The following is a 12200-nucleotide window of genomic DNA, read 5'->3' as shown; positions in this document are numbered from 1 at the left end:
AGATTCTTTTTCTTTTTGCCAATGTATAGATCACACTCTGCAGTTTCTTTGCATGTCTTATAAATTTTCTGTTGGCAAATAGACATTTTATTTTATTTGTTAACAATTTTATTTATTTATTTGAGAGAGAGAGCACAAGCAGGGGGAGGGGGAGGCGCAGAGGGAGAAGAAGACACCCCACAAAGCAGGGAGCCCGACGCAGGGCTCAGTCCTGGGACCCTGGGATCATGACCTGAGCCAAAGGCAGTTGCCTAACTGACTGAGCCACCCAGGTACCCCACAAATAGATATTTTAGATAATATATTGTTATTTCTGCATTAACCAGCGTAGGAAAATGTCAGAAGAGAATGATGTTCTCAAGAAGAGACGGAAGTAGGGCCTGAACTGTTCCATGGCTACAAAGACCAATTAAGGGGTGTAAATGAACCAAAACCAAACCAAACCAAAAAAACAAAGAGATTTTTTAAAAAGTAAAAAGGCTACAAAGTTTGATTCTGGGAAACTAATGTTTGGTTCCATGGTTTAAAACTTGCTAAAAAAACCCAACAACATTCATTTGGGCTTTATAAGAGAGTCTGTGGTATGTTGCATCACTTTTCTTTCTAACCTCAACATGGAAATTCAAGAGGAATAGGCAAGCTGGGAATATAGAAGGGCTGATCTATTGCAGCTCCAGACACTGTCACCCTTAGCTGGTGGGAAGGAGAGAGACAGGGAAGGGGAATTGGTTTTAAATGTTTGGTCTTATGTCTACTCTGCAACCTCTCATTTTGCTGTATTTTAGGGCTTTTTGATATAAAATTTGTATATACTGTATACATAGGTATGAAAAATATCAACTGACCTTATTAGTTAAGTACCCCTCGATATGCTCTAGACCTAGGCAAACATTAATTTACTTTGTCTATATATTTGCCTTCTCTGGACATCTTATACAGATGGAATTATACAACATGTGTTCCTTTGTGACTAGCTTCTTTTATTTACCATAAAGTTTTGAAGGTTCGTGTTGTATATAGCACGTAGCAGTATTCATTTCTTTTTATTGTATTGATATGCCACATTTTGTTTATTCCTTCAATAGTTGATGGACATTTGGGTTGTTTCTAGTTTGGGGCTATTATGAATAATGCTACCATGAACATTCATGTACAGGGTTTTTATTGAGTGTATGCTCTTAATTCTATTGGATGTATATGGAGGAGTGGAATTGGTGGGTCCACTTTCAGAGGAGCTGTTATGAATAATGCTGCTGTGAACACATGTGCATGTTTTGTGTGGACATATATTTTCATTTCTCTTGAGTGTATACATGGGAGTAGAATTGTGGATCTATGTTTAACCATTTGAGGAACTGCTAGATTATTTTCCACAGTAACTCACCATTTTATATTCTGTCCAGCAGCGTATGAGTTTTGCTTTCCCCATGTCCTTGCCAATACTCATTATCTTTATTTTTGGTTATAGCCATCCTGGTGGGTGTGTAGTATTTCATTATTATTTTGCTTTGCATTTCCCTGTTGGCTGAAGGAAGTCACGGGATATACCTTTATACCTTTATGCATAAAGAAAGTAAACAGGATTCTCTTAACATAAAATCTTATGAATAGTTATGGTTTTCAGTAAAACATCGATGATAGTTTAAACATTATTACCAGGGTACCAAATAGTGAAATAAATAACTAATTAGATTTACAGATATAGAAGGTAAGGGAAAGGAGAATGAGGCCGATATTCATTTATTCTCAATTCAACACCTTATTATATCAGGTTCTTTAAAATAAATTTTATGACAAAAAATGGTATTAATTCCTCTGCAGCTCCACAGGGAGAGGAAGGACATTTCCTTCATATTTTTCTAAGATTATTTTTTACTACTGTTCATTAGGTGGGTCTGCATCCTTAGGCTAACATGTTTACTTGTTTGCATTGTGAGACAAAACAGGACTGAAAAGCTGAAAATATAAGAAAATGGAAAATGCAGAAGGTAATTTTTTAAAGACACAATATAATGTAGAGCATATAATGTTCTATAGTCAGAATGAGATTTCATGTTCCATCCTGCACAATCCTGTCTTTGCCTGATTTCTCACTGTTACATCTTCTGCCCCATGATGAATGTCTAAGCCACCTAAATAATGTGGCATGTAAATCAAGAAACCATATATACTCATACTCAGAAGACATAAGGGTAAATGTAAGCTGTTGCTTACAGATCCATAGTTACTGACATATTTGGGAACTGAGCTGTGTGTATCATTAGTCACGATCCAGGCTCTCATTACCTCCTAGCCCACCAAAACTCAACCTCCCATGATGCCACTGCTGAAGAATAAAGGAAAGAGGGCATATCAATGTGATTTAAAGTAGTTATCAGTTAACAAGAATTCACAGTAATCTCTTTTCGTGTACATAGTGCCTTATGTTATACAATTTTCCAGCTTTTCAGTTTTGTGACATACATGTAGAAAAACACTAATTTACTGAATAACTACAGGCACTTTATATTCTTTATAAATACCCCTTCACTTACAGAGAATAGGCAGAACAGCAGCACATCTATCTTCACTTTTTCTAGGAAGAGAATGAGTCTCAGTGATTTTAAAGGATATATACAACTAAAAATGGTGCAGGTGGGGACTGGAATCTAGATCTGTTTGACCCCAGAACTCATGAACATTAACCTATAACTGACTCTCTCCACATGAGTTTGGATCTGGGAATACCTGCTGGTCAAGAGGCAGCCCATTTCTTTTTTTTTTTTTTTAACATTTTATTTATTTATGTGACAGAGAGACAGCCAGCGAAAGAGGGAACACAGCAGGGGAGTGGGAGAGGAAGAAGCAGGCTCCCAGCGGGGGAGCCCGATGTGGGACTCCATCCAGAACGCCAGGATCACGCCCTGAGCCAAAGGCAGACGCTTAACGACTGCGCTACCCAGGCGCCCCGGAGGCAGCCCATTTCTACATCAAATTATACAAAAACTTCACACTCATCCTTTAGCCCCCATAAATCTCTAAATTGGGAGTAATAGGAGGGCAGGGAGTGGAAAGTGATAAGCCTGAATTTTTAACCAATTCTCTTTTCTGCACTCACCATTTAGGTTTATTTTCACAAATACACAGACTGAGAAAAGCAATGACACTGCACTTTAGCCTCAACAACTGACCTGTTACCCTGCTGAGGCTTCATATTCCAAGAGCTGTTGCACGAGCCTTCTTTTAGCTCTGTATCTCCCTAGTTTCTTTTTATTCAAGCCTATACTTGCTTCTTCTGTAACCTTTGAATTCTACTGGATCTATCAAGTTTTCTTTATTCTTCTTTTTCCTCTCCTGGATTAAACATTATTCTATCGCTTTTAGAGCTTACCCTTATATTTTTAACTTGTATCTTTGATTCATAATTAGTTGGTATCTCAAGAAACACCTTAGAATGCTTTGAGTACTGGAGGTGCCTGGGTGGCACAGTTGGTTAAGCCAACTCTTGGTTTGGGCTCAGGTTGTGATCTTGGGATCCTGGGACTGGCCTCATTGGCCTCTGCTTGGGACTCTTTCTCCCTCTCCTTCTGCCCCTCTCCCCTGTGCTCTCTCTCTCTCTCAAATAAATAAATAAAATCTCAAAAAAGAGAAAGAATGCTTTAAGTACATTCTTTCTATTGTTATCTCGTGATTTTAATCTAATTTTTGAAATATCATTAAAATTATTACTTAGTATATGCTTAGACTTCCCAACATATTTACCAATTTTATCTCATTCTCTTTTTCCAGGTTTAATTTACTTCTTGCTAACATACATCCTTTAGAAATTCTCCAGTGAGTCTATGAAAGAAAAAAGTAGATAGTATTGAATTTATGTCCAAAGGAAGGCTTAAGATACCATTTCTTCTTTTACTGAGATTCAAGACCTACTCTGTTCCAAGGCACTTGTCATCATGGACATATCCTTTGACCAATATCTTTCCATTTCTCCCACCCTCCTAACCCCTTGGAAATTACTATTCTACTCTCTATTTCAATGAGTTTGGTTTTTTAGATTTCACATGTAAATTGTAAATACAATATTTGTCTTTCTCTGACTTATTTCACTTAGCATATGCGCTCAAGTTCCATCCATGTTGTCACAAATGGTATGATGTACTTCATTTTAAAGGCTAAATAATATTCCATTGCATATATATACACATTTTCTTCATTCATTCATCCATCAGTGGACACTTAGGCTGTTTCCATGTCTGGGCTATTGTGAACAATGCTACAGTGAGTACGGGACTGCAGATACTTCTTCGATATCCTGTTTTCATTTACTTTGGGTATCTCTATACTGCTATTTTACTTGATTAAAATAGTCATAATTCTGCAAGCAGAATCAAAATGACACATACTTAACTAGACACAGCGTTTCTCAATTATTCATTAATATCATTTACATAGTGATCTAATTTCACGGTCACTGTGGAATACACAAAATCATGATAAATAAGTTTGTACAGACACGTTCAGTTTCCTAGATCTCATCCACTTCACAAAACCATAATCCCATGTACCTTACATGACATTCATTAACTCCAGTAAGCCCATCTCATAATTCCATACAAGAATACCAAATCAATCTTGGAAGCCACTGACTCCATAGTCACACTGAGCCTCAAACCCAAGTCACTAACGACTAATCATTCTGCAAGGTTTATCAACTTCTTAGAAAGTTAAATATAGACTGACCTATTACCCAGCATTTTCTTCTTCTAGGTATTTCCAAAGGAGAAATGGAAACATGCCAGCTTTATTAATAATATATAAAACCTGGAAATAAAATGTTCAAGAGAAAAAATGAATAAACAAATTATGGTATATTCACACAACTGAATGCTGTCCATAAATAAAAAGAATGAACTACACATTAATAAACCTTACAAAACCAGGATGTGCAAAAGGAGACATATGTAATTGCAGAACCGACAAAACTAAATTACGGCGACGTATCTCGCAACTATGGCTGTCTCTGTTGTGAGACTGACTGGAAAAGGACACCAGAGAACTTCCCGGCAGTAATGGTATAAAACCCGCACCAGGGCAGGTATACACATACTGAGCGTCTGCTGTGTGCCAGATGCCATTCTGGGTTCTCGGGCTTTCTCAAGAGGCAAACTGACAACAAAACTCGTCACCCTCTGGTTCACAGCCACGGATCTGGGGTCCCGCACATATAGGCCTGCGTGAAGAGAAACCTCGACAGGCACCGGCTTTCAGTTCTCGCCTCAGCCATCTCCACCCAAACTGCGGTACCCTCTTCAACCCTTCTCCGACCGCCCTCAGCACGGATTCCCGAGTCTCTCCCTGGTCCTCCTCGATCAGGTTCCTGATTCCCTCTTTTCACCTCAACCCTCCGGGTCTGGGGATTCCGGTTCTCACCGGGTCCTCCCCGACACAGGTTTCTCCAGTCTTCCTCCTGGCTTCCGCTTCCCTTTTCTTTCCTTCCCCCGCCCAGGTTTCCAATTACTTCCTGGGCTGGGGCTCTAGTTCAACCCAGGATCCCTCGCTCCCAAAACGCCGGCTCCTCGGCGTCTGAAGAACCGCCAACGTCAACCCTCCTCCGCCCAGGAGGAGCGAACCCGCGCACCCTGAAACCCCCAGGAGTCTCCGGGGCGTGGCGTGGACTTTGCGACCTTTGCCCTCCCCGCGGCCCTCGAAAACCTGGACATTTTCAGTGTTGGACTACGCTTCCCACAGGCCTCAGGGCTACGAATGAACGTCGACTTTTGGTTCCCCTTCCGGTATCGTCGTGGTTATTGGGTTATGCCTGGTGAGTTGAGGTGACCCAGGTAGGGTTGCGGGAGGGGCTCGCGGTGCGGAGGCCCTAAGCTCCGGGGGCGCGGGGTGGGGCAGGTGCAGCCAGGGAGCTCGTCCCAGTGTTTGCGTGAATCCCGGACGACGTTGGTTTCCGGTGCTATTGTCTGTGAAGAGTTCATTGTGGGGTATTAGTGCACGCCCGTGCATGCGTGTGAGTGAGAGTGTGTGACGGGCCCTGGAGTGCCCAGACTGGTATAAGATTGGGCTAGTGGGACTATCAGTATATAGTCAACGGTGATGTGAGTATCTCATACTGTGACCGAGTGATCCTGTGACAGCTCTGTTGTACTGACTGTAAGTTTGAACGAAGTCGGTGTGGGTTTTTGTTTTCCCCAGTAAACCTGTAGGAGTTTGAAGTTTGTTTACTTGTTTTTCAATGAGCTTATAAAAGTGAGTAAAGTAAATTTTTTTTACATATAAGTATATAGATATATATCTATATGTATGTATAGATAGATAGATAGATAGATAGATATAGATGTATATCTATCTCACCTTGTGCCCAGTATGTAGCCGGGTGCTTAACACAGAGGGGACATTGGTGAAGTGAGTGTTGCCCACCCAGGATCCACTCTAAGTTCCGTGGTTCCTTGGAACGTGTTTCGCTTGATTCTCCTCTATTCTTACACCCCAGGGCCAGTTTGATCTAGCTGTGGAGAAATAGACATCAGAGGGGGAAGTCATGGATTTCACACCTAGAATGAAAGTACCAAGCAGGAAAGTACATCCTAAGTCATGGGATGAGAATTTAGGCTTGCACTTGACTTCAAGACAGATTTCTGGAAAGACATGATGGGAGGGACACAGGGTAAAAGATTTCTTCCTGGGCGAACCTCTTTTGGATACACTCTGGAGGGCATTTACATGTTCCAGAACACACCTGTTCCCCCTAGAAACTGCTGTGAACTTGGTTAGATTCCAGCGCTGGTTATTGGTGATGCTGACCTTTTTCTCTAATACTGGTAAAAGTCAGCAGTATCCTAGTTCTTCTTACTTCCACCTGGATGTATTTGTGATGGGTAATGAATTATGTCTGATGGTGGACAGTGTGTTCTTATTTAGCCTGTCCAAGAGTCTCAGGAGTTTCTTGTGGTCCTGTAGTTCTGCAAGAGAAACCCCCTGAAGTGGAGGAGAGCTTTGCCACTTAAAAGCCCATTCAAGGTCAGTTCATGTTTACTTTTTATTCTGTCATGTATATTTGTTCTACAGAACGTTAAATATTTGCTGCCGTTCTAAATTGTAAGACCTAATTGTGAGGTGTCCATTTACCTGGTCTCAGGATGCCCCTTCCCAGTTAGTAACAGGACCATAGGGATAGGTCCCCTTCTCTTCCAGTGCCTTTCCAAATACCCTTTTCCTTCCCAGTTCATATTCACATTGCTGTTGGTAATTATTGTTTCCCCGTGTGCTCTTTTCTTTCCAAAGGATGGTACAGAAATAGAACTAGTTGAACTCTTCAAGGATAAACTAAGGACTTACTTTAGAATGTGTTTTGTCCAGGAAGAGACTGGTGGTTAGGTAGGATAAAACACCAGATACATTTGATTTTATTCATAGACTGGATTTTCAAACAAAGCAAGGTAGGAAATGGTTTGATTGATTTCAGTCAGTAACATTTTAGGAGTAGGAATATGATTGGAGTATTGTGAAGAGAGGTCTGTGTGAACAAGGGCAGGGAGTTTTTCCTGAGAGTCCACGAGGCGATTTGAATGGTGACAACTAAGTCTTGAGATTTGGCAGTATGACTCTCTTTCAGACCACGTAGTCGTATAGGCTGTGAGAGGCAGCATGATATAATGGTATTTGAGTCTGAAGCAGCACCCTATGATGGAAATACAATGCAAGCCAGTAGTGTAATTTAAAAATTTCTTTTGCACACATTTTAGAAAGTTAAAAGAAACAGTTGCAATTAAGTTGGATAATACAACTTATTTTAACCAATATATCTAAAATATCATTTCAACATGTAATAATATAAATAAATTGAAATGTTTTAAATTCCTATCTTCATACTAAGTTTTCAAGATCTGATACATATTTTACTGTGATAGCACTTCTCAGTTTGAATGCTTAATTTTCAGTGGTTATGGTGAAATATAGTTATACCAAAACAATAAAGTTTTGTTTAACTGGAAAACATTTTATATTGCTTTTGTATTTGAATTAAAAATTAAAATAAAATTGAAAACTCAGTTCCTTGTTCACTCTAGCCACATTTCAAGGAGGTCAGTAGTTATTAATATTTGTTTTATAATTTTATGTTGTTAAAATGTAGATAATGATAATATTAATGCCTTCCAGTTTTTATAAGGGTAGAAACATTAATCTGGGCACAGCTGAGAGCACTTAGTAACAGCCTTGCACTTAACAAGTCCTCAAGAAACAAAAATGTTGTTATGTGAAGATTATAAGTATTCACCATAAATTTTCTATAAATCAAGAACAATGAAAATACAAAATTAATTTTGATGAGCATTTAAGAGGAATCTTTGAAAATCAGATTTGCTAATGTCCTAGAATAGAACTTCTTAACCTAGGGATGCCTGGGTGGCTCGGTCGGTTAAGGGAATGCCTTTGGCTCAGGTCATGATCCCAGGCAGCGTGGGGCTCCCTGCTTAGTGGGGAGTCTGCTTCCCCCTCTTCTTCTGCCTCTCCCCCAGCTCCTATTTGCTCTCTCTCAAAAAAAAAAAAAAAAAAAAAAAAGAACTTCTTAACCTAATGCAAATTGACTCCATTTTAGTTCTCTCAGGGGACCACAAATCTCTTGAAATTCTATTCCAGATCATTCTATATGATGCCTAACATTTATTTATTTATTTATTTTTGGTTTGTTTTGTTTGCAGAATATCTTTAATTTCATGAGGTTACATGAAACATATAATAAAGTTTAAAAACTAAGTTAATCACATTACATAAATGTGATGTAATACCATATAGGTAAGAGAAACTATGTAGCCTTAAAAAGAAAAATGACTGATATTAATATTATACAATATATTTATATAGGAAAAATACTCCAAATTGTTAATATTGTATATGAATCGATTTTACTAAGATTGCATTTGTAAGCAATCTTGTAAGAATATATCTAATATAATACTCATTGATGATGTACTGTATGGTGACATAATATAATAAAATTTAAAAAATATTACTCATTGAATAATAAAGGAATGAAGGCATGTATAATAAGCACATACTCTGTACAAAACACGTTTCTGCCTTATTTACACATGTTTTCTTAGTCTTTTTAACAAAATTCAGGATAATTGAACCAAAATTCAAGTAAATTTGAAGATCTAATTGGCTTTATTTTCTGATTCATGGATCAGGCAGCATCCCATCTAACAAATAGTGGGGAGTTCCACTGAGCTAAACAAAAGGAAGGTTTTAAAAGGCAGAGAGAGTGTTAAAAAAAATTTATTAGCAAGGAATGCATTGTTTAAGCAGGGTTGCCCTCCTGAAGGGAGCTAAGATTCCTAGTATTGACCAGAAAATTCCATGTTGACTGGTTAAGGTTATATTCCTTGGGGGTTGAAACTGCAGGTAGGTTAGGTATTAATAATGTCTTGGTTTACTGACTTGGGGCCTTAACCTAAGTAATGCTATTTTGGGTCTGTGGTTTTCTTTTTAACAATTCCCCTCCTTTGATCAGTTTAACTGAGGGATCAAAATTTAAAGCATCAGCACGACTCAGCTCCTACTCTTTAGTTCTTGCAGCTTTTGTTGATTCTTTGTGCGGCGTTCACAGGTCCTGACTTCTGGCTTTATCTCCGTAATATTCACAGGTTACAACTTCAGGTTCACGGTTTTTAAGTCAGTCATCCTCTTTTTTTCTTTTCTGACATTTCAGTCTTAGAGAGATCATTTGATTAGTGGTTAGCGGTTGCAAACGTGCACTTAATGCTTCTGAGAGAATAGAAAGCATCAGGGAGATTATTATGATGACTATAAGCAGGATAATTTTCAATGATTGGGATGTATGTTGAAGCCATGGTCCCCAAGACCCAAACAAATCAAACTCGGATAAGTCAAAGACTCTTGTGGAAGGCATCATCTTTTTAAGTCAAGTGGCTTTTTTGGTGATTTTTACATAATTGATTTTCTACTTCCCCAGGAGTGTTAATCCAGGTGCAGCAGGTGTACATAGTACAATACCTCCTTGCTCAGCAGAGAGATAATTAAGGGTTTTGCTGTTATCAAGAAAAACTTTGTCCAGGGCAACCCTCTCAGGTCCCTTCCCTCTTTGGGAGCTTTGTACTATCACTTTGCTGTGGCTCAATAAACTTTGCTTTGCTGCCCCCCCCCCACCAAAAGAACAACTTTGTCCGGGAGTCTAAAGGCCTTTGTTGGGCAGTTAATTGCTTTAGCAGCAGATTCTGCAAAAATTTCAAGAACTAAGAAGTTAGTTTCATTTACACTGATCCCTAGCCACTAAGGAGAGGGACCTGCCAAAACAGGTGACTTGAATCATGAATGCCTCTTTGTAGATCCTTTATAACTTGATGATGTAAGTTCACATGTCAACCAATGAGATGTCTTACTTTGCTTATGAAAAGTTAGGGACACAGATTTTTCTCTTCACCTGAAATAAAAGGTTCTAAATACCAGGGGTTACCGCCCACTCCTTACTAATGGCCCGGGAGATAAAGATGAGGGATGTTATCCTTCTAGGCCAATGCCAAAGGAAAGAAAAGGAACAGAAGGAGAAAGGGTTTCATGTGTAGTTAAAGTACGAAGTATTGATCCATAATCTTGGGTGAAAGCAGTCTGCCTTGATGTCAGCTACTTCTCTTCCTTGTCAATTTGATTTACGAATCTCCAGCATCTGTATGAGATCAGGTATCCCGAGGAACCTTCTTCAGTTGTGTGGCGTGTACCCAAGGCTCAATACCTTCTAGTTTTGCAGCAGTGTCAGTGGTCAGGAGGGAGTACTTGGTAAGAAAGGCCCTCTTTACAACTGGCTCAAGGGCTGTCTTTTTCTGATGATTGTTGCAGAATACCCAATTACCAGGCTCTATACTGACCAACCACTCCCTTTGAACTGGGATCCAGGAAGCCTTCCTTACCTATTGATGATAAGCTTGAGCATAAGACATGAGAGACTTAGAGTAGCTGGTCATACTAGCATGAGACAAGAAAGAATCAGCAGAAGGTTATATATGATAGAATTTCAAGAAGTTTGTAAGGCCTTTGTTAAGGCTCATATGATTTGTCCAATGAAGTGGGTGCCTAAATCACTGCAGATTGTGGAATGTATACCCCAAGTGGGATACACACTTGTTAATAATATTTTTCTTTGCCACTTTGAAGCCTCGTGACGTGTGATGGCTTTCAGAGAAAACATACGTACAATAACAATCCATACTGAGTGGCAGCTGAATGAAGTTTAATTGCAGGTGTTCAAAGGGCCCAGAGGGAGGGATCTGAGGCCTCTGGGGACAGGAATAGTTTTTCCAGGAATATGGACCTGGCAGACCAGGCACTGACAGACTCTTTTTGCAGTTTTACAGATGTCTCCCCCACCAATGTCTTACTCATAACAAGTCATCCTAAATGCACTATGGTAGGTAAAGGAAAGCAAAAGATAAAATACAGGTTTGTCAAGGAGTGGGGAAAAACCAAGCAGCTGTTTTGGGTTTCCCATACCACTAACTGCTCCTTTAATTTACAGCCATTGTTTACCCATCTTGATTTCTTCAATTTAGGAGGAAACTGTTGCTGTGTTACAAGTACATCAGGATGGCAAAGTATGGCATTTTTGCAAAAGCAGAATTGATTTTATCCACAGGTGTCACAATCTTTATGATTGCGTTGCTGCTATCTTTGATGAGAGCCAGCTTGATCACATATTAAAACTTCTTTCCAGAAAGATTCTTTCCCACAAATCTTCTACCACTTTGTTTTTTACATTTGGATTTTGCCTAATGTTTTCCCTCTTTAAATAACCAAGCTCACTTTAGGACAAAATTACTGTCTTTTCCTTAACAAAAATGTATTTCCATTCCTCATGCTTTTTTCTTAGCAAAAACACACATCTTCCTTTGTATACAGAGTTGTTTCCCTTATTCTTTCCAGTAGTCTTAATTACATTTATTAGCATTCTTAGCTCTTAGAAACCTTAATTTCTAGTGAAAATCAAGTATTAAGCAAATGTGAACTGTCTGGTATACTAGCAATCTTTAGATTTGCAAATTTATGAACATACTACATAAATTCTAGAGGCATATGCCTTTTAAAATTTTCCAGTGTAGGGGCGCCTGGGTGGCACAGCGGTTAAGCGTCTGCCTTCGGCTCAGGGCGTGATCCCGGCGTTATGGGATCGAGTCCCACATCAGGCTCCTCCGCTATGA

The 12200-nt window shown here is 39.3% G+C and overlaps 1 protein-coding gene and 1 long non-coding RNA gene across 5 annotated transcripts in view; one reads left to right on the top strand and one right to left on the bottom strand.

Annotated features, from left to right (window-relative positions):
• Positions 1–200: 200 nt before the first annotated feature.
• On the bottom strand, positions 201–4757 carry LOC103682545. The gene is made up of 3 exons (XR_005835493.1): positions 4720–4757; positions 3742–3819; positions 201–2575 (listed from the first exon to the last, which is right to left on the bottom strand). It is a non-coding gene; the product is annotated as an uncharacterized LOC103682545 (long non-coding RNA).
• Positions 4758–4789: 32 nt separating this feature from the next.
• Positions 4790–12200, top strand: part of ZNF529 (zinc finger protein 529) — a 46467-nt gene continuing 39056 nt past the window's right edge. Inside the window, exon 1 of one of the 4 annotated variants that reach the window (XM_008712211.2) lies at positions 4790–5800. In XM_008712211.2, the coding sequence (XP_008710433.2) occupies positions 5743–5800 (58 nt within the window). In that variant the 5' untranslated portion in view covers positions 4790–5742. Of the gene's footprint in view, positions 7009–12200 lie in introns of all 4 variants that reach the window. The other 3 variants (XM_040632799.1, XM_040632798.1, XM_040632796.1) reach the window with 3 other exon arrangements.

Source organism: Ursus maritimus, unplaced genomic scaffold (assembly GCF_017311325.1).
Source record: "Ursus maritimus isolate PB19 unplaced genomic scaffold, ASM1731132v1 scaffold_19, whole genome shotgun sequence".
Lineage (NCBI taxonomy): Eukaryota > Metazoa > Chordata > Mammalia > Carnivora > Ursidae > Ursus > Ursus maritimus.
The sequence above is the reverse complement of the archived record's forward strand: the minus strand, read 5'-3'. Positions and strand labels throughout refer to the sequence as shown.